Source organism: Syngnathus floridae, chromosome 10 (assembly GCF_059516105.1).
Source record: "Syngnathus floridae isolate MCC-2025c chromosome 10, RoL_Sflo_1.0, whole genome shotgun sequence".
Classification (NCBI taxonomy): Eukaryota; Metazoa; Chordata; class Actinopteri; order Syngnathiformes; family Syngnathidae; genus Syngnathus; species Syngnathus floridae.
The window spans coordinates 8,201,954-8,225,663 of record NC_142422.1 but is presented as its reverse complement, the minus strand read 5'-3'; the positions used below and the strand labels follow the sequence as shown (position 1 = coordinate 8,225,663).

The 23,710-nt window shown below is 39.6% G+C and overlaps 1 protein-coding gene across 3 annotated transcripts in view; it reads left to right on the top strand.

The window, feature by feature from the left end:
- vps13b (vacuolar protein sorting 13 homolog B) overlaps positions 1-23,710 on the top strand; it is a 210,759-nt gene that overhangs the window by 39,356 nt on the left and 147,693 nt on the right. For all 3 annotated transcript variants that reach the window (XM_088386303.1, XM_088386304.1, XM_088386305.1), the window contains 3 exons: positions 2,268-2,452; positions 11,480-11,614; positions 12,243-12,422. In XM_088386303.1, coding sequence (XP_088242429.1) covers positions 2,268-2,452; positions 11,480-11,614; positions 12,243-12,422 — 500 coding nt within the window. The remainder of the gene's footprint in view (positions 1-2,267; positions 2,453-11,479; positions 11,615-12,242; positions 12,423-23,710) is intronic.

Here is a 23,710-nt window from a genome sequence, read left to right as displayed (position 1 = left end):
TTACTGTTGATTCACACACCTTTTAGAGTTTACTTATTCATTTTAATCACTGTATCGCTAACAGGTTGTGGTTTCCATCATAATTCGATTTTTTTTGCCAGTCAAAAGAAGAAACAGATTAGGAAATAGTACATCTGCTGTTTTTGTTGCCTTAACCCATGACTCATAGCTTCAACATAACACCTTCCTTGTTTTGCTTGATTCAGAAAGGGGCAGTAGAGAGGAAGACAGATGTACCAGTCAGTAAGTAACACAGTCCAGCAGTTTGGGAGTCTTCCAGTTGACTTTGCCTCAATTTGGAGTATGATTTGTCACGGTACCAACAGAGGACAGATCTGGAAATGGAGGTTAATGCTGTTGAAATCCACCTACCACCACGTTAGAGTTAAGAGGCCTTGTTTTTCCCATAACTCCCGACTAATTTTTCAATTTAATTTTAAATTTGACATATTTTTACTTGCTTAAGTGTTTTCAGTTGAGAATTTGTTGATTCAAATGACTTCTGTGGGGTCGGATACCGTCAATGCAACGAGACATTGATGTTCAAGTCAAGGAGCGGGTGTCTTTTAATTTATGAGCCAAGATCGCAAATGGTTTGCAGGGCCATTTCGCATGGGTCTCTACGTAATTGTTGAAGTATGCTTTAATAAGCTCTAACTTCCCATGGTGGGAAGTCAACTTCAGTGTTCCATACAACAAATTGTTGGATGCCCAATACATGTGGTTATTTATTTAGTGTGGTAGACACTACTTTTGTTAAGGATTCAAATGTTTCTCTTTGGCGACATGAGGTTTTTTTTCAGATGCTCTGGTTTCTGACAGAAAGCTCTTCACCACGTTGCATTGCCAGCTGAAATCCGAAAACTCTTGCTGTCCTCCCAGCCAACATCCTGACCCTAATGAGACTTTCTGCATCTGATTTAAGTCCATCCACATTGCTTTTTTACGATGAGTCTGGCATAATATAATAAAAGCAGGTGCATAATTAAGGTTTTAGAGGACCGCATGCGCATGACAACTCCCTTGGAATCACACTTGAATAAGCCAACAAACCTTTATCCTTTGCCAATCTGTCTATTGAAGTGGCTTTGCAAACACATTTGCTCCGCATGTGGGGCACATTATTGCTGCATGGTCCCCTTCACTTTCCTTTTGTACATCAGCAAAATGTAACTCTGTGTACACATGCACACAGGCATGCACAAACACATGAAAATCTGTTTGATGTCACGCGATATAGAATGTAACAGTAGTGATTTTAATAGCCGAGAAGCACGGTTGTCAAATACACCCACATGTAGCTGTGGATTAAAAATATGCATGCTATCAAGTGAAACCTGTTGACCCTGTCACGTTTTCTCTTTGCTTTTATCTTCCTTTCTTTCAAACTGCCTCTATGCCTTTTTGGTGCCCCCTTTCAAGGCAGCATGCGGTTTAGTACTCCGCACCCGTCTGTGTATAGCTAACAGGTCGTGTCACCCTGCTGAACCACCCAGGAGGAGAATAAAGGGAAAGCTGAAGAGACACTGAAAGGAGAGCGAGAGAGAAGTAGAGAAGTTAAACGATTGCAGAGCTGCTTAGTAGGGGAGAACCCCGTGACATACTGCACACTTTAAATGGGATCTGAGCCAAGTGAATGTGTGGTTAAATTAACTGTGATGTTCATTCACATCACTGCCAACATTGGAAACTTAGTCCCTGTTCTCGTTTCACCTTTGTAGTCATTTAATCATAAGTACAGCACAGAATTCATTCATTGTACCAACCTTGAACACGCAGAAAGGAACCACTCTCTCTGACTTCGAGACTTTGTGCATGTGGTGGTGTTGTCTCAGCCCAAAAAAAAAAAAAAAAATCACTTCTCACCTTGCAAGTAGTTTTAATACCTGACACGTAAATTTGAAAAGTATGTCAAGATGCTTGTGGATGTGCCGTAAAATTGTCAGGTGAAAATTTACCTGTCAAGATTCTTTTCTGTGTTGGCTTTCTATGCTTGACATTATTTCCCATAAATCATCTTTTCTGTTTGGACTGAGCTCAAGAGAGGGCTTGGTGTCAAAAGAAGCAGCCTACCCAAGTATTTTCCGAATAACTGAAGAAGCCTTGCGCTTCTTGTTTAATTCTTTTTATTTTTTTAATCATATTGTGATTAACAGTCAAGCAGAAACATCCACCAGTGTTTTTTTTAATTTTATTCAGCACACGTCCTTCGCTTGTACTATCCTTCACATAACCCACTTTCTATGTTACTTTTTATTATCTTGCAGGAGTAAAAGGTCTTCTGTGCCCATCACAGAGTATATTTTGGAGCTTCCCCACTTCACTGTGCAGGCCACAAGAGCCCAGACGCATCTTCTCCAAGCAATCTGGCAGAGCTGGACACACGGCATGGTGAATGGGGCACCATCAACACTCAGCGAAAGCCTTATCAATGAAGTTTACAAAGCTCCAGGTAATGTTAGACCTTAATCAATTGACATTTGCTACGTTGATTACGGATTTAAACCACCACACAGTTCAAGCTCTTTACAGTACGTCTACTTGTTACTTCACTAATGCCTACAAAACTTGTGGAGGGCTATGGCAGGGGCTCAAGCAGAAGCCAAGGTGACATTCACCTGCTCCATATGGTCGCTTGTTAAAAGTGAAACCCCTCAAAGTTCTATTGCGTCAGAAAATAGCATTTTGAGATCAGGAAACTGCCGTAGTAAACGTGTGGGGCAGACAGCTCAGCAATGAAATTAAATTGTCCATAGAGCCTAAAGTGAAGCCAAAGTAAACAGCATAGTTGGGTGATATTTTGGAGTTCCGTCATTAATCATGACCACAGAAGCATTAAAAATTGTTCCTTTACATAGTCATCATATAAAATAAAAACAGTCACTATTTCAGTCATATAAATGTTGATGGACTTGTCTTCTACGTGGTAGGGGTCTAAGTGTTGCAAGTGGTTCTGGAGACAAGGTTAAATCAACCCAAAACTCCTTTACGCTTCACATCGTCTGCTATATTAATGTTCAATTTCAGCAGTTTGCCTTTTTTGTTCAAGTCAAATTAAAACAGTAGCGCTTTTCATTTTGGTCACATCTGGACAGTCCTCTGGGGGGGTTCGGGGTTTTCCAACTCATTACGATTGCGTTGTTTGGTAAGCCGTCAGTCTCTGGCTGCCAAACCGGCAAAGCTACCTTTTTACTGTTGTGTGCCTGCCAAAAAGTATGAAACTGGTCTCCCGTGGAGTAAAGTCAAATATTCCTCTTCTCTCACTTTGCCTTCTGTTGGAACAGGGTTGAATAGTTACAAGAAGAAACATTTTAACATCTGGACATTTGGTTGCAGGATCGAAAAAAAAGGTGGCGAGGGAGTTTGCATTTAGGGCTTTTGGAGGCAAAGAAGTGTTGAGTATTGCTTGTGTTTTCCCTAAGTTTGTAGTTGAAATGCCGAGATGTTACATGAACTATAGAAATGGCCTGAGAATGTTTGACGATATTTAGGTCATTTTATTCTCAGTTGCATTGATTCATACAAATTTGGCAGGGATTCACTATTGAATTTGTTTAATATAATGATGTAAAACAATACGATAATGACAGCATTGTTGTGGTCAGGGCATGCCGGACACCGGCTCTGAGGACTGGAGTTGCCTACCCATGCTTTAGGGCGTATATTAAGGCTTGAATTTATGGATAAAGTCTTTAGCGCCGATTTTGTAAATTCAAGTGTAAATGTTTAAATATTTGAAATATTGTGATTTTCTAACCTCATGAGTGAACCTTGGTGATCTTTTTATGCTTGCTAATTGTCTTCTGTAACAAAAGTTATTTAAAATAATGATATTTGAAATCCCTGTAGAAACAGTTATGTTTTGCTTTAACAGTAACAAAAGACTTCTGTTTCTTTTTAAAAGTGTTGACATTGTGGCATTCTGTTATTAATGGCATTTCCCATCTTAGCGGTGGCATAGTTTTTCTCTTAATGTGGCTTTCTGACAGAGTGGCTATTGTTAATTTACATTGATTACAAAATCCAGAATTAGAACCAGGATTGAAACTTGTGTTTTTTCTTTTTTCACTTTAATGGCTGTTGCGTAGACCAGGGTTATCAAGCTCAATTACACAAGAGGACAAAACTTAAAACACACTTTAGGTCGACTGCCAACCAGGATAAACATTTATTCAACAGACTGAATTGAAATCGTTTTTTTTTTTTTAAACATAATTACTAATTGAAACAAACAGTATACAGTTTTATTCTAAAATAAATCAACTTAAACGTAAAATACCTTAGATGTTGCTCTACATCTGTCTTACTTGTACAAATTCAAAATATGATATATGCGGCAGAAATTAAAACTGAATGGTCCAAAATCTGACTTTTAGTTCCATGCTTCCATGTTTGTCTGAACAAATTAGAGCTGGCCCCTTTCTCTTCCAACATGACTATGCAGAAGTACACAAAGCAAGGTTGTTTCAGTAAAATGGCCTTTACGCTCTATTTTGGCATCCGTGGTCTTGTGTCATCAGCACTGCACATCACAGCGCCTCAAAAAATAGTGTGGCGTGTGTTAGGGAACCTAATTCTTTGCTGCTTGTTATCATGCCTCCTAATATATTATTTTGTGCAGACATGGTGTAATAGTAATAGTGTAATTTCTAGTCATGCATGGTGAAAATTATGACTACTTTGGGAGTTGGTGAGAATGGTGCACCCTCAGCTTCAATGTGAATTAATGACACTTTGGTCTCTTGTGACATTAGAGAACCACACGAGTGGTTGTGTGAAATAGAAAGTCAGTGTTGTACGGCCTTGTTTGGTGTTTATTTTGAATGCAAGTTGTTTTTGAAGTAATTTCTACCCCCTTCTCTTTTGATGTTAGTTTCTCAATAGTCAAAGGTGTTTCATATTGAGTCAGGCAGATAACACATCTGGTCAATGTCCTTCGTGGGAGAGCTGCCTTGGAATGAGATTTCTTTCCTTCTCCAAAGAGAGAAAATCAAAAGCAATCACATTCACAAAAGCTTCAGTTTTAATCACAGGGGACTGACAGGCATGTTAAGTTTCCTCAAAATAATTTTGGCCTCAGGTTAAAGCAGCAGTTAGAAATTTGAAATCACTGGAAATGACCGTAATGCAACCACATCTTGTATGACTTGGTTAATTTATTTTGAATTATTGCACAACGGCTGTAATTTTAACTCAACATGCAAAATGGTTAGTTGCCTGCATTTTGCATTTAGCCTTGATAACGTTTGAAATTATGTTTTTGTAGCACAGCACAGATGCCCAGTGGTGTTGTGTGTTCCGCTCAAATGAGTTTTCTATGGTGATCAGTGATGGGGCTAATGACGTTATAAATAAATGTTTATTTTATTTCTAGTGACACGCAGTCTAATTAATTACTGAACAATTTCAGTTTGTTACCTTAAGTATCAGTCAATTAAAGCTGTGTTCATCAAACCAGTGGCATCTCCCTCTTTCTTTGATTCAACTTATCATTTAAGGGTCACAACACAACCATATAAATGATGATGATTGGCTAAGGTGGAGTCAATTCTTATTGTAAGTCAATCAGAGGTGGACTTAATTTATCATGTCAGCTGTCCACCCAGGTTAGAAACTATGTTTTTCTAGCTGTGACGAAACCATCAACTTTTTTGATTTGTTGACTGACTGTTTAATTTTGTTTCAATATTTTCTGAGCTTATCTGAGTCCACATTCTATTTTTCCTGTTGATTGTTTAATCTGATTTTCATTATGTAGAGATATTATTCCTATACCACCGTAATTGTCTGCAGAGCCACTTGTTATTTATTCTCTTATACTTTTGGCATCCTTGTGTGGTTTTCAGTCGCAACTGTCATGGTAGCAGTAGCTGAAGGAAGCGTGTAATTCCCGTCTGCCGTGGCGTGCAGCCACTGCTAACCTCAGGTTCAGTGACACACTGACCACACTGACGTCCCACACACTGTGGCCGTCTCCATTTGTTTTAGCAAAAAGTATGTTCTCCATACTGTGTAATCTTATGGTAAAATTTCATTTAACCGTACGACTGCAACTTTTGCAACTTTTGTCTGAAATCTTCATACGGACGTACAAATAATATTTATAGGTTTCATAAATACACGTGCGTCAGACGACCTTTAAAGATGAAAGACGTTTTCCAGCAAATGATAAAACAGGTTATAAGTGAAAAGTTAGTTATTGGTCATAATTTCAGAGTTACACCCTGTATTTTAATGTTAGGGAGAGTTTTTAATTACATTTATGAAGTCAGCCTTGGATCTCAGTGACACAGAACTGTGATGAAAACACAGTCTGTTTCTTATTGTCATTCATTCATTAATTTTTTTGGGGGTCATTCTTGCGTTTCAACCCTCAGAGCAATGTTTCCTTTAATGCAGTGCACACTGAATAAAAAAAGTAGTTAACCCCACAATTGCATATGATAAAAGAGGGACTATTGTAACACAGTACTTGTAATGGCTTTAAACACTGAGACAAATATTGCACTCACTTTCATTGTTGTTCAAGGAAAGCAAAATAAGTTGCCATCATAAATTAAAGTTAGGTGGTGAGACAGTTAAAGAAAAAAAACACAAAGTCTGTTTAGGTATGGCCTTACCCCGTCAATCAAGAGATTTTCTTTGAATAGGTCGGATTGAGTGGTTGAGTCACCTAGCGTTCTTTAAATGGTAGCAAGAAATCAGGAGGAAGTAAGGAAGAAAGAGGGGCCTTTTTGTCTACACACAACCTTATTACTGACATTAAAAACACGTTATGTCAGCATCAGAAAACTGATAAATAAATCTTGGATGGAACTTGAGACGGCTCTTGTCAGTGCAAACTTCAATGGGCCACATACGGCCTTGTTCCTTTCCTGGCAGATCGTGATGATGTTTTAAGTCAGTCCAGACAGTCTGTCGTCTTTTGCTTTTGTCCTCCTGCATCTCTGTTCTTTTTTATGTCATTCACTTCTGTCTCGAGTTTGTATATGAAACCGAGGAAATTAATTCAAAACAGGAGTTTTTGAGCTGTATTTTCCCATAATCATTCAAAGCATTGGACTGTTCCTTTTGAAGAAATCAAAGCAAGATGAAGCACATTTGTTAACCCTTAAACCAACATCGCTGGTCAACTTTAAACTGACACAAAAACACTGACTTAGTCTTCTGCCAGTCCTTTTTGTGTTGATATTTTGCTGTCTTCCCAGTGGTGTGCAGTCAAGGCCTTCTCTGCTTGACTAAACACTATCAGAAACATTGGCCTTCATTTAAAACTTTGATTAAACTGGATTATTTATTTCCAACCATTATTTATGTGTGTTTCTCGGTCTCCCAACTCGTAGTTATGTGGATGTAGATTTATTTTTGTCCAATTAGAATCCAGGGTCTGTGTTGCCATGTTGATCTAATCTGGGCGGAGCCTTCAGACTCTGGCGTGTGGCTCTTAAACGCTCATCTTAGTAATAGCTGTTTCTTTTTTAACGCAGTCAGAATTTAGCTTGACCACTCTTCGCTCATGCTCAAAGTGATGTCTTTTGTGTGTTGTGTAAATATGCCCACCAAAGATTGGGTGATCTGGGAGAACAATGTCAGACATAATTTAAAAATGTGTTTTCAAGTAGGTCTTTACAGAAAAACAGAACATTGTGAGGCTTGGTCGGTAGTTTTTTCTTTTTATGGGACGAGCGTCTTCATTGATTCACTGTGGTTAGCTGTTGCAGGCAAACTGCAGTACGCTAATTGTCTCCTTACAAGTGCCAATGTAGGACTCTTGTAGGTCCCAGCAAATTCTTTTCACACTCCTCGCACATCCTTCGTCTCGTCTATTTTGCCCTGCATCTTCTATCCCCAACTCCATGACTCCACTTTCACTGTCTTCCAAGCACTGTGCCAAGACCCATTAGTGTTGACCAAATGACTTCCGCAAGACTTAATTGAGGTAATTCGGTGGCAGGGAGAGTCATGGTCTGTAAAAGCCAGGAACATGTGTCACTGCTTTACTGAGCAGACTGAAAAGTAGGCAGCACCTGGGAAGGATGGAAATCATGAAAATTAGACCCCCAGTATTTGCCACCACCAACACTAACACACAAAGTTTTCCTTCACACACACACACACACATGCGCACACACACACATGTACATTCATACGTTCATACATGCTGAAACTGGCATACACTATTCCTGCACCCCCCCTTCCCGAACAATGCTGGCACTGGGTCTATCTGTGCAAGAACACTTTTGTTGTTCGTTTTTCTAGACCTGTTGCTCAGTTTCAGAATGACAAATCCAGATGCCCATATTTGCCCTCATGGTGTGTGTTTGATGGTGTGATGTAGCCTCTGGCCCCTAGCTGTGTGTTTATGTATTCCTCGCACCTGCCCTCATTTGACAAATAACAGCACCACACGCATTCAATTCTCTCGGTCACACACAGAAACACTCACACGTGTGCTTGTAATAGACACACTAATGCATTGCACCAAACAAAATACCACGTCTCACGGCAACAAACTACAACCCCGTGTGTTTTCTCTTCCTGGGTACCCCACTTTTTATAGTCTTAACAGCTGGACAAAACATTATTAAGTGCAGCTACTACCACCCCAGCAGGTGCAGTGTGCCCTTTAGGGCAAATCTACGTGGCTAAGGGCTGTAGAAATACTTTTCTATTTCATAATTGTTGTCATATTCATGTATTTATAAAATGAATGATGGTCAATTCTCGCAATTTCTAGAAAAAATAATCAAATGGCTTAAAACACATTTAGAATATTTGCAGTGTAAATCTCAACTGTTGGGTTTGCACTGAAAAGTGGCTTTTTTTTTTTCAAGCAGGACATGCCTTGTTACAGAAAGAGGAATCGTTTACGGTCGATGGGCAACAAAAAATCAGTTGCACTACATGCATCAAGAGGCAGGCAGGAAGACATAGACATTTATTAACATCTGCATGTTCCACCTGATAATACAAGAGGGACTTTCATATAGAGAGAGATAGATGAGAAGTCTGTGGTTAAGATTTTAGCAAATTGGCTGCAATTCTTTTGATTAAATGGTTGTGTTAAAAAAAAAAAAGGGACACGCTGGACAGACTGTTTCTCGGCTGGCTTGGGAATCCCCCGGGATGAGCTGGACGAAGTTTGGGGTTCTCTGCTGAAGCTGCAACCTGACTCTGGATAAGGGGTGGAAAATGGATGGATGGATGCATTACATTTAAGTGAAAGATTAGATTTTAGCTAACCACAAGCAAGTTAGTCACATTAGGGGATCCTAACTGTCCTGCAAAAGATGAAAATTACCCTCAGTGACAGTTTACGACATGCAGTTAATGTAAATGTTATTTGTTCATCTGCATTTGCTTATGTCAGAAGAACAAAAAAGACATGAATGTCAAAAGAATGCTTGTTGGGTATCAAATAAAAGGGGGTTATTTTCACTCGTAAGTCCTATCAAAAGAGATAATGCAAGAATGATTATGATGCGCTCTGACACTTTTAGCTTCTTGGAAGAATGTGCATGTGATGAATGAATCCTCCTCTTTTCTCTCAACAGGTGGCCTGGCACATAACTCCCTAAGTTATCTTGAGTTCTTGAGCCATCCAGCTTTGTACTTGTTTGAAATTCCATTGCACTATAGAAATAATCTTGACAGTATACATTAGAGCTGTCACAATCTGATCATGTAATTTTAAAATGATTTTGGGTATGTTTTTTATTTTCCTAGTATGGCATGGTATTTCCAAGTGGAACAACAATAGCATAGTTTTGTATTACACAACAAAATAATTTGAGTTTGAGCGAAAAAGGTGAGGGCCAAAAAGAACGAAATGTTTTTTTTGTGAATATTCATTAAACCAGGCATGGTGCCCACAATAACCACATAAGTATAAAAAAAAATAACTCAATAGTGAGTTACCAGTATTTCAAAAGTATTTAGTAGCCCTTTGCACTCATCATGTTTCATCATTAAAGTTAGTACAATAGGTATTTTTTCTTCTATTTAACATGATCATTTTTATTTAACAATTATATTCCAGTTACTGTACATAAACAGACTAGATAGAATCCAGAAGTATCTTAGCAATATTGTTCATAATTCAGATTTTTGTGTGTTGCTGTGGCTCTCAACAGCCATTCCAGTTTACCACGTGGACCCTTAGGAAATTTAGTTGCTCTCCTCTGATCACATCCATCTATCCCATATTCCCCTTTTATTTTATTCCATTAGCTGGTAACCATATTGTTCAATCTCATAAAAAAATAACATGCATTCAATATTAGTTTGATTAGTTTTATAATTGCCATGTTTACTCTAACGAGCAATACAGTAAATTAAATTAAATCAATTTTGGGTTTTCATCATGGAATATCCTTGTTTTGGTCAATCAGCTCAGTAGCCAGCTAATCTGTTTTACCTTTCTTTCTTTGTGCAGAGAGGTAACAGCTCTGCGTAACAGCGGCGTAGCATTCCTGGCCTTAAACGGCAGTGTAAAAGTGGCTAATGACTGCCTGAAATCTGGAACCCATCAAAAAGGTTTCTCTCCCTGAAATGTTCTGCCGGGCCTTTGCTGTAGCAGTCTTCATGGCTTGCTTGAGGGACTTTGCTTCAATGTGTGAAAGAGTGCAATCAACATATTGTCACAAGCGCTTAGAAGGAAGTTAAACAGAATCATATCAATATTTCATAATTGTTGTGATCCCCAGCAGCGAAGACTTGAGTGAAGATGTTGAAGATTTTGTTTTTTCTTCATCACACCAATATTAATGCGTCTGTCTGTCCGTCTGCCCGTCCATCCTCCCTCTTCTTCCTTATCTGGGCTCAGTAGTTTTTATGGGGAAGCCTAGACTTTTCTCTCCCCAGCCACTTTACCCACCTCTTCTGGTGGGATCTCGAGTTTTTCCCAGGACGGCCAGGAAACTTACGCCTAATTCACATTGACTGTGGAACGGATGCATTGCGGTGTCTGTACGGAATCTGTACAGCCTGCAATGCACACCGGCTGCGGTGCCTATGCGGGTCTGTGAATTTCCACGAGAAGATCACACTGAAGAGTCTTTTGTTCAAATTGACACACCTTTTGGACATTATTTCCGTGACTTTAGCCGCAATGCATCCGTTCCGCAGTCAGTGTGAATTAGGGCCTTAGTATCTCCAGCATGTCCTGGGTCTTCCCCAAGGCCTCCTTCTGGTGGGATGTGCCCAGAACACATCACCTGGGAAGCATCCAGGATGCATCCTGATCACATTCTCGAGCCACCTCATTTGGCTCGGAGGTAGAGCAGCTCTACTTTGAGCCCCTTGGTAGGTTCTCCCATTTCTCGCATTTCCTTTGCAAAAGAAAGGGGTCAAGAACAACTAAAGTGCAATCAAGTGTTTAACGAAGCCAAAGCTACGGTATTCAAAGCTGTCGAATTTCACCTCACGTTCACTGTTTTCTGCTTTTTCCTTGTTCTTCCTTCCCCCCACCTTTTATTAGGTGTGAAATCTTTAGGCTCGTCACCGACTCTTGAGGGCTCGCTCCAAAATCTCGAGCTGAAGTTCTGCAGCCGCGCATCGGTGAAATGTGCCTCTGGAACCGTGGGAGCTGTAAAAGTGTGTGCCAGGACCCCAGGTGTGTGCAGCTGTGCCCTGTTAAAACTTTACTGCCTGTGTAGGAGGGAGAGAGTGAGAGCGACTGCACTGCACTGCACCTCGCTGGACTGTCTTTTACTTTTTCAAATCTTTACTTTTATGTCCTCCATTCTGTCTCCTCGCTTTCCTTCTTTATGTTGATTCACTTCCAGCTGTGTGATTAAGTTGCTGTTTTCTCCTGTGGTGTTGTCACTGGGCCTTTGGTCATGTCTTTGACGCAAGGATGTTATTGGAGACAGAGTCCAACAGGTCAACCTGAACATATGATGTCAGAAGCGTAAGATTTACTGCAGCTGTGGATATAGAAATCCAAAGAAAGAAATCTTAGCACTCACATTTTGTTATAATCAAATATTCAACATCCATAGTGATGTAGTATGACAATGTTAAATAAAGACTGTGTATCAAAATCGATGTAATTTAAAAATAGTGTAGGTGACTGTACTGTGCAGAATTTTTGTACTTGGCTTTGACTTGCTATTTTTATGAATTTATCTTTACGTTCAGTCTAAGGTATAGATCGTTTGATATTTTCAATTAAAAATAGTACACTGTGTCTTAATGTTTTTAATTGTGATTACTGGAGAAATTGTGCTTCTGCCCGGCAGGCTCAGGAGACGTTGTAAAGGAGAAGCTAGTTCCTCTGATCCAGGGGCCATCTGATACTAAGGATCTTCATATGAGGCGATGGCTAAATGAGAGCCGCAAGCCTGAATCCCTTTTGGCTCCCGACCTGCTGGCATTTTCTGTGCAGGTTCCACAGCAAGGAGAGGATTGCAGGAACTCAGGTAAAATACTTCAACTATTATAAGGTGGCGTTTTGCCTATGTGATGACCATGTTGGAAATGCATGGACATATCATGTTGGAAGGGATGAGAAAAATGAAAATCATGGCCGTTAGCTTAGCATCACTTGTTTAATGGCGCGAGCACTCGTCGTGTACATATGTATCTCTCAAATGTGCTATATTTGATACAGCACACAGTTTCTTTGTCAAGCCTTTACCTATTTCTCGACGTCAGTTTCTCCCTTTAATATACTCTATTTAAATGTCACACTTGTACTGTTAATCTTTCTTTCATAATGCATTTATTTTACAAGTTGGTGGAAAGGTAAAATGCATAACAATAAACTTAATTCACATATCAATAAAAAAAAACACACAGCAAAACAGCTGGCACGCATGTACACACACACACGCACACACGACATACTCCTTGTGCACACACAGACCAGAATAAAATCTGTTCTTAATATTTCTTTTATCTGTTAATCCTGTCAGAGTTGAAAAGAACCTATTGTTTGACAAGTTACAATTTGACCACAGTGCTACATTTTGCTCAGCGCATGTGTCATGTCAAACATCTGAGAGATGAATTTCAAAACTAACCGTGACTTTCTGTGTTCAAGTGTTCATGTGTGCAAATGTTTGTATGTAACAGACATATTTGGGGTATCTGATTGTAGGCCTGTGTTTTGTATAGTGGTCGGGGGCTTTCATCAAAGCCTTTGGTCCACATATGCAATGTCCCTGCCATCATCCAGAGGGTGACAGGAAGCCTGTTAGAGCAGTGTTAATGGAATGATGAATGTAAAGTTTCAGTGTGGCTGAGATGAAAAGAAGAATTGCACCAGTCTAAATGAGCTTCACCCTTTGCTCCCATAGGACGGAATCATGGGCCAACATTTTGTTATCATGACATTACTGAATTTCTGCTCATTTGGCCTTGTTATTGACCACAATTGATTTGTCCCATGTGGTTCTATGGAATCCAATCCATGTGTGATCACTGTATGAAAAGTGCAGGACTGTTGAAACGGACCAAACACTATGGCTGTAAAAAATGAACTCCTGATTAAAGTCACTAAAAGTATAACGGGTCCAGGTCTAGTGTCACAAAAGACATATTTCAACCCCAAACTACAAGGTTTATTTTCTAATGTGGGCCAGACAATTAACCAGTCTTGTCCATAAAGAGCTCCTGCAACGTTTGCTTCGTTCAGTCCATGAGTATAGGCAACTGTTTTGGCAAAACAACTCGTGGCTGACTTCCTATGATAAGTTGTCCTAAGCATCTCACAGTTTCTGACAGAGAAGAACATTATCTGTGGCGAATTTTTCTTGAACATGGCTGTGACAACAGGGCTGAGTGGAACCCTGGAAGATTCTTTCCAGGAGAGAAGTGTGGGAAACTGTGTTACAGTCCAGGATGGTTAAAAACATTGACATCAGTGCAGGTCAGCCAGTCTATATTTATTCATTTAAATTTAGATTGTTGAGCCTACTGATAAGAACTCTTTGGCCACATCTTTCACAATCTCCAGTAATGCTCGTGACTTATTGTTTTGGTCCAAGGACATTTGCGGTCCTCTTTGGCTTGATCTCGGCCTGTCACAGCTGATTGATGAGAAAAACTTTGGGGGCCTTGGACAAGCCTAATGTTAGGGACCAGAGGGAGCAGAGGGCCAGAGGGCGTGTGAGGAGCTTGGCTTTATGCTCAACTTCAGGGCGAGCAGCGGCCTGCAGGTGTTTCCCGCCACCCTCCACCACAGTGACTTGCAACAGAGGAGGAGGGACTGTTGAGTCGGGTGTGCTTTATGATCATAGCAAAGACAAAACGAGAGAGTGAGTGAGGGATAGCATGTGTTCTCCCTAAGCACGCCAGCAGCTGCAAGACAGTGATTTATGCTTTTCTTAGAACTCTTAGCGCTCTGAAAATGTTACATTTAATCAAGCATACCGAGAGTAGAGCAAATGTTAAAGATGTTCCCTATAAAAGCCCCCTAGTTTTGATCTCTTTCCCAAACCATGGATGCTGTGGAAATAAGAGTACAAAGCGATGAGATCTTTCATCTTCATTTAAATATATTGAAACTTCCATAAAATGTATCCGCGGGAAGTGGACTGGCTCTTTTAATAAGAACATTTGTGTGGAGTTTTTCGATAGTTATTGGAGCTGTTTTCTCTTCAATCAGTCCTGATGGAAGTACAAAAGGAGTTCATTCTTCAATGTCCCATTGTGGTGTAATGGTGTCTACTTTTTAAAATTCTCAACTTCGTGCTTTAATTGTATATCATGACTGAGTGACCTGTCCACAGGAGTAGCACAGGTGGCATCGTGAACTACGTAAGCTTGTAGACCAGGGGTGTCAAACTCATTTTTTTCACGGGGCGCATTGTAGTCATAGCTTCTTTCGGAGGGCCATTATGACTGTCAACCCAAATAAATGTATGAGCACCTCATATTATATACAGTAAAAGCTACAAAACAAACTGACAAATAACTCGTTTTCAAATCAGACGAGTAAAAACTGGTCAAATATTTAAAAAAAAAAAAAGACAATTCTAGTAAGGACACACGGATTTGATGCACGATTTGTCTTCACGGGCCACATAGAATGATGTGGGGGGCCGTATCTGGGCCCCGGGCCTTGAGTTTGACATCTGTGCTGTAGCCCAAAAACTAATGAGAGCAGATGGAAAAGAAGCGCCACCTGCCTTTGATCTGAATATTTCACCCAAAGACACACTCCAGCAAGTGTAGTGCCTGCATGTATTGAACCACACATGCTCTCGTTTTTGGAAACTGGAGCCTTTGAATGGGTTGCACCGTCGATGAGGTGTGAAGTTTAGGATATCCCTTGGTAGTCTCCTCCATTACAATATTTCAAAGACCTGCTGTACTTTCATATGTCCATCTATCATACTCCCTTTCACTCCTGTGCATGTGTTCATGCACTCCGTCGAGTGGTAAATCAACAGGCTGGCTTTGTTTCAGGCAGCAGCATGATGGCTTTAAGCTGCTGGCTTGAACTTTGGCTGGCTGATAGATCCACAGTAGACAAACTTAGACTAAAAATAAATTTCATGCATCAATATAAGACAAATTTTGTGTTACTCTGTGAAGGTTAGAGCAGTCATGTTATTTAGCAAAAATTCCCAAAAGTGCAAGTCATAAGTGTTACCATTGGTGCCATGAAGATTAATGATGATTTTCTTACCAGTTTGTTTTAGTTTGTCCTGATTGATTGAATTTATAAACTTTGTAAGAACACCCAAAAATTTAGAAATTTTGGCCACACGTGTAAACTGACTGACCTAAAGCAAGGGTTTTGTTTGCCTTGGCTCTCTTTGCCTTGAGCCCCAAAAAACTAGCTACGGCCATGGGCTAAACTAGTGACGTCACGCACCGGTTGACATACCCAATGGGATAACTTGCGGTTCCAGGATTGATGAAGAAGGCAGATAGTAGCTGCAAGAACTATTGTGATTTGCACGACACATTGACCATCGACACTTCATACGTATGCCGATGAATATGCATCAGTATATAAAGCCCTCTGTTGCAGTGACCACTCTGATGATTTTTTTTTTCTTTTTAAATATTCAGAACAATTGGCGTCACAGATGTGATGAGTCACAGTTTGAGTCTGTAATTTCTGTAACATTTGGCAACTCTGCATCGTGCCAAAAAAATGTTTGTTCACAGGTTTGCTTTTTAGTGTGTCTTATTGAAACACAAAAACTCGAACCTTATGATGTCAGTTTGTTGATTTTGAGCCTTGGACAGGAAATGGGATACAAGTCAGGAATGAGGAAAACATGATTGTTTTAATGTGCCGAGATATCCTGGATGAGAAACTGGTCCAGAGCTCACTTAAGATCACACTGGACAATGATCCTAAACACACAGCCAGATCTTCAACAAGACAGAGATCTGAAAAAGGCTAAACCAGATAGTGCTTGAATAATGGTTGAAACAGCTTAAAGGTACCTGTGAGCTAATTCAAAAAGTAGAGGCTGTAATTTTTGCAAAAGGTGCATCAACAATGTCTTTATCTGAAGTTGGAAATACTTTTGTACCTGCAGTTTCTTTTTTTTTTTTTCCCATACATTTGCTCCACGTCAAATTGCCATTCAAGTGTGTCGCCGGTAGAATATTAGTATATTAATAATGCTTGAGAATGAGTTTATTCCTTTTTGTAATGTAGAAAACGTTGAAGCACTGTATACCTCAGATATCTTTTTAATCTTTCTGACTGTTTGCCTCGTCATATTCTTCAGTACATATGTGGGAAACAGAACTGGTAATAGGGAGATTAGACCTGAGGGAACTCACTCCAAGCTGGCTATTGAGGTCAATCACAGCCCATTACCAGAGCTGCTCATCTGTGAAGTATACTTAGGCCAGTCTCACAGTGCTTAACGTTTGACTGGTGCTTGGCTGAGATGCAGTGGGCAGAGATTTGAAACAATGTCCGAAAGAATAAGAGTTGGTAGTGATAAGAGTGCTGAGGTTAGTTTGGCGTGTGGCTGGGGCTGCGCCTGTGGCTCAGTCTACTTTTTCCTCTCTCATGATATCACCGCCCCCATGTGTTTACTTGACACTAACCAAGTCACAATTAGTTTGATCTAACTAGGAGTTAGTTAAGATCAAAATGACATAGGTTTATTGTCAAAATGACATAAGAAGTAACTGACACTTTTCTATAGTCTCATAGAAGAAGCAAGAAAAAGTATAAACATATTGCAATTATTTATAATACACAAAATGGTCAACTGATGGGATAAGTTGATTATGAATAAATAAAAAAGAACTGGGATGGTGATGCTTTGAATTTGGAAGGAGATACTGCTAGTCCATGAAAAAGGATGTTATTGACATAATAGCACACATTTCTTACCTTAACCTTAGCCAAGTCAAAATCAAGGTGTTCCAAAGACAGTTTCTCAGAGGACAAACACCTAAATACAGAGCCACCATTCATTTCTTTTCCAGTTGCTTTGGTGGTTGTCTGAACAGATTTGTTTTGAGTTTTTCTTTTAAGTCATTCTTATTTCACCTAGGTTTTCAGTTTTGTGTGACTAGACCCCATAATTGTCGGCAACATAGTGTTGTAGTAAGTGGGCCAAACATAAAGATTTGGCCTTGAAGAGTAAAGAGAGGTCACTCTGGGTCAAGGGGTTCTCAAGTTGTCTTCTAAGAAGGGCAAGGTCAGAGAGAAAGAGAGCAGTAATGATCCTTATTCACCGTGTGAAAGTTAACCCATCAATTTTGTAAATGTCTAAATGCATTAAAAGTACTAAATGGCTTGTATATTGTGTGCACGTGTGTGCGCTTGTGTGCGTGTGGGAGAGAAACCACTAAAAGACTTCAAATCCTGCATTCACTCTATTATTATAATCAGCTTTAATGTGTAGTTTTTAACTCTAGATTACCTAGCTGTCTGATACTTTGCAATTTCGAAGTTGCACTTATATTTAGTAAATTGATGAGAAAATTCAAGACTATTTCCCTTAGTGAAATGATTAGAGCTCAAATTATTTATCAATAACTCATAGATGATCAAATTAATCAATGTTATTATTAAAATTAAATTATCTCTAATTATTAAAATTATTAAAATTCCCTGTTCTCGTTAAATGATGTGCTTATTTTGATTTAAAGGATGGAAATTGAGAACTGAGAACATCAGATTCATCAATGAATTTGCAAAATAAATGACAGATTAATCGATTATTAAAATAATGGTTAGTTGGAACGGAATGCCAGATTTTTCTTTCACTACTTAATTTCAGGCTCAGATCAAAAATCCTAAATTAATACATGGATTGTATTTAATTGATTGTGTTTGTGACCTGGGAGTTTGGAAATAAGTACTGGCTTGTTATCTGTAACAGTCAGTCGTGACCATGAGCACCAGTCCGTCAAATTATCCATCAACCATATTGTGTAAAGTGTTGCAAGCCATATTGTACTCGGCTCCATGCTTTCCTTCTGCCACAGAAAATATGCTTTCACTGCTATTTTTCTATATGATTGCATTGTCTTCATCTCATTCTTGTCTAAACGGAACACTACTCATTTTCACAATTATGACACCATAGTTTTCATTAATTTTATTTCAACCTTTGTACAATGTCACACAAGCAAATATGTGACATTTTATCGAGCGGGGGTAATAGCCCATATTAGTCAACATGGCAGAACAATAACATTGACACATTGGTTCTGACTGCAGCTAATTCTTTTCTTTTGAATGAGAAGTGAAAGATAAGAGATTCAAGTGGACACTTGAGCAAAGTGTGATCTCGGACAGCTGTACTTGAACCCCAGATGCAACGTAATGAAGCAAGGTCCAGATGTTTTCTTCCCTACTACTGTACCACCAACTACCACAATTTCACTTGCATGCAATGTGGACATTTACACTTAAACGGGTTAATCGAAGGTGTATGCATATCGACTGAATACAAGAAAGCAATTTAACTCTGTTAAGATTCTTGAAATGCAAACATCTGATATAATCGTATATTTGAAAGCAAATTGATGAAGATTAGACTTGGTATGAAAACACATATGAATCTTTCTTCAGCTTCGTTCATTACATGTACATGTACAGAGTTGAAAAAAATCCTTGCTTTGCTGTTTTCTTGCTGGATTGCATTGTTTTGAACGTTTACCATTCTGTTTGATTTTCGTCATCAAGCCTTTCACATATGCTGGCCAAACAGTTGGCATTGAAACCTGTCCATGGTTGTTTATAATCTTAACCAAATATTTGCCCACAACCATCAACCCACAGTTCTTTGCCTTTCGTTCTAAAGTTGTTGAAAGTAAACCAAAGTGACATTTTTTTCGAACTAGGACAAGTGTGCTTCTGATATGATAGATGGTGGAAGGGAACACCACAGCAACTTCCCAGCATCCCATGCTTCTTTCATAGTTTGAGGTGTGAGTAAATTGAGTTCATAAGATAACATATCTTTACCAATGCTCATAAAAAAAAAAAAAAAAAACGATTTACGTAAATGCAACTACTGGTAATTAAATGTTAAAATCAAATTCAGTCCTGTGTCATGGTTTTTTACTTTTTGAAGTTTTAATCTGAAACTAAAATTTAAGATTAAATTTAAAATCAGGCAAACAAACAAACATTCATTTACTTTTTAATTTTTGCATTTATTTTATTGACAATTTAGAATCTAAAGAATGAGTAATTAATCTTGACTTTCTAATTTGCACAGCGGTAATCTCTGGTTCACTCTGTACCAAACAAGCCGTTTACACTTTATCCAGCTCTTAGCTGAGTGGCAGAGGTGGGGGAGGTCAATTTAGTTAACCTTATCTAATTGAATGTTGTCACCAGATCAAAGGTCACCACATTCCACACAGTCAGATCAAACATCACACAACGCAGTCAAAACAATTGGCTTTCCCAGATCGCCTAATTATGGTCTTGGGGTTTTATTTTCACACATTAGAGGGGATAATATCTAGACTGACTGTAGCAAGCTTAAAACATTGCTTTTCCTTGGATTCAGTTTAATTTAGTCCGTGCATTTGTATGTATTTTCCATTCCTCTAATGTACGTAAATATTAACTGGTGAGATCTGAAGAAAGGCCACACCTGTCTATTGTCAACATGAGTGATGAATGATAAATTCTGCTGAACTTAACAAACGTAAAAGCTCCAAGCTGTCTTTTGTTAGCTTGCGAAATAAGCCTTTGTTCAATATCATAGCTTAATTTTTGACGTGGGCCCTGTGTGTCACTTAACTGCTGACAACGATATAAATAGTTTTCCATTTATCGTCTCCCTGTTTTGTAGTGTCCCATCTTGAAGTGAGATCCCCTCCCACATCCTGATATTTGAATTTGGTTACTGATTCATACGCATTCATACAGCAGTTCATACAGACCAACCAGAGTTCAGGCACCTACAAAGTGCTACTGAAGCATGTCGACTGGAGTTCTGTGCCAGCAGCTTCACCAATATTGGCTTGACCGCTCCACTGGCCATCAGAAAACATACTGCTGCCGTGGGAAAGGGAATGGGATGGGAACCCATTAGCTTCTTCACAGCTCAACTGTTGTAACGTGCCTCCTCCCATGTTCCATCCATTCCTAGTGTCTCCTAGCCCGTTCCTCCCACACTAATTCCAAAATCAAGCTCATTTTTTCCCCGTTACCCACACTTTCGCAGGCTACACTGTTGCCCAAATCGCTGGCCTGAACCTCAGCAGTAGCCGCTTCAACAGATTTCAGTTTGTGCGTGTTTACAGTTTCACATTAAGTAGCAGTGGAGTGGCGAGGGATGACAAATTTGTGATGTTATAAAGAATGGATTATGAAGTAGCTTGACTTGGGTGATAATGGCAGGGATGTAACAAATTTATTTTACATGATGTGACTCCTCTTTTAGTAGGCTTTTGTGGCCCCCATCCTTTTGAAATGGGCATGGAAATGGAATGGGTTCCATGCAGACTCAAAGTGATAGCCAAGTTAATGTGTTTGGATGTAAAAACGCTTTATACCCTCCACTCCCTCATCCCACTTAACCTTCATTCACTCCTCTGCCATGTTAGGCAGGAATGTTAATGCCAGCTGTCAATGAGACCAGATTTGGAATGTGAATGAGATCTCCTGACAGCATAAATTTGAGTGGAATAGGTTCTGGTCCAGCAAGAGTTATGATCTCTCAGGTGAGGAGTGCATCTCGCTCCCTTGGCCCTTCGACCACCTCTGGAATCCTAAACCTCAGTGTTTGTGAAGGCCAGACAAAATCTTTTGACTGGTCATCTTCAGCTTTGCTAAACTTTTATGACCAGTTGTCATTCTCTTACTCTGAGCACTCCTCATTTATGTGTCCTGTGCCTCTGTTTCTCATCACCCCTCTATCTCTTTTTTCCCCCTCCTATCTGACTCATACTATGACAAGTTTACTTGGGGTACTCTAACTTCATCTCTAAATTTCTATCAAAGGGTCATAGTTATGTTTGTAGTTTTTTAATTTCATATCCAGAGGAATAATGACAAATCATACAACTTCAGATTAGGGTGAGAAATTTATAAATGTGTAACATTCTTTTTGCCATTAATATCTGTGTATAATCGCACACTTGATGAATTACACGGGTTGACCTGACCACATGCTCATTAAAGAAATTAATAAGGAAAACATTTTGACCATGAAATATTATCCAATGTTTTGAAAGCTGTGGCTAATATGCCTCTGTGCCCACAGTGTGTATCAGCTTAATCAGCTTCCAGACTGCACAAATTGTCTGGACTGGGAGGTTTAACACCAGGCCTGGAGGCTATGTCCTTGCTTCTGTGCGAGTGAGCTCCACAGTTAAGGTGTGGACTGTGATCCGGGGCCTTGGACCTCAGAGACCTATCAGCTCGATGTCTGACAGCACCATTAGGGCTCTGTTTCTTTAAAACTGGGGGAGTTGATTCCCCTCATATTCTGTAAGCCTTATACAGACAGATAGGATCTGTAAGCATTTTTGCAAAGTGGTTTAGTAATCTCGTTTTTACCAATGTTTGTAACGTAATGCTTAGGGTATTTCCTCAAAGATCGGCCATGCCTTTAGTTGACACCAAGTCCCAGTTTGCTTGTTACTTTTTCAAATTATAGGGCGGATTATGTCAGGTACCTGTTTTAAATGTGTTCTGGTTAGCGATGGGTGAAGATCGATGCCAGGTATTATTTTATGATATCGGGACTCGTGTTGTTCACCGATACAACAGCCACCGTTTTACGATCAGGAACAAGAAATTAGAAATAAAATTACAAAACCGCCATTAATTTTAAGCAATTTTAAGGACTGGTTACTACTCAATATCTGAGTACTAGTACTGGTATCATTCTGACAAAAATTGGTATTGACTATCCCTAGTTATGATACTAGCATGATTGTTGATGTATGACTGAAAGACTTGTTGTACCAAACCATGCAATTTGAATTTATTTTTCAAGCAAAAATACATGGGTCGTAGTTGAACCCTTCCTTGAGGACAAGTGTATTATCCTGTTGCTTAGTAAGTTATAGCCTTTCTGTTCTTTATCCTTGCGTTGATCTCATTTTCATTTTCTAGCTGATTAATGTGCCATGTTTTGTGACTACATCGCTGTCCTCTTGCTGCACTTTACATATTTTCCCCATACCGTCACCTTCCGGCAAATTGTAAATCACTGAAATTCTTAATGAGAAGACTTTTGTCTTGTATTAAAAAATGTGGAATATAATCATTTGCACAAAAGCCTTTGGGTGTGCATACCGAATTTATTTGTTCTTGCTTTCTGGTTAAAGCGTCCCTATTGTCAATTGTCTACTTACTGTTGAGCTTGGTGGCTCTTGTGAAGTTGTCCAATTTTACCGGCTCATGGAATCACTCTCAACCTTTAACCTCCAACTGCCTCTGACAGACAGACACCTAGCCTCTCTGAGACAGGTTCTAGATGGCTAAGCGGTAAAGAGATGTGTGACAATCCTGAGAGGGTGGAAGGCCTCAAAAGTGAACTAATAAACTTGGCTAATCTGTAAGCCCTATGATGGCCAACACTCTCCCACCACCTCTGCCACCTTCGATGTGTTGGCAAAAGCATTTCAGCATCGCTGCTTCTGGATCCGTCTTAGTCTCTGGGCTAGTCAGTCAGTCGCCCTGTCATTCCAATCTACCCAGTCCGCCAAATTCATTTTAGAGGTCCTTTAATGCCTCTGATTAAGGTGTCAAAGGTCACACTGTCGTGCTTTTCTATAATATGTAGAAAGACGGAAGGTGGGCTGGTGGAGTGGAGGGAGTATTCAGCAGTGTGATATGAAGCAGATGGGGGGCTCAGCCCAGGGACCTAAATCACCTAGTCACATGGCAGATTTATGACTGTAGAACTTATGGTGCATTCACACTAACACCCTTCAGTTAGTGTTAATTGAATGAATAGTTTGTGTACCACGGTTCAGTAGGATTCACACCTATCCTACACACAGCAAACAAATGGGTTCGGATTAAATGAACTAACCCGAGACTACTTGTAAAAGACAATCTTCAAGCGCTAGTTCCATGTGATGTGAAAGCCAAGATGAAGCAAGTTGTGATTGATTTGCTCCAACCATGCTTGAAAACGATACTAGATGCATAAGTGTGTGCCATGTAAACCGTCAATTTATTGGATACATGTTGGGTTTAGCATGGTTACAGTTAGCACCGGGTCTTCCTTTCATCCATAAGAATAAGGATAATGTGGCCAAGTCGTAAAAAAAAGGAACATGGCTATTTTCTGAT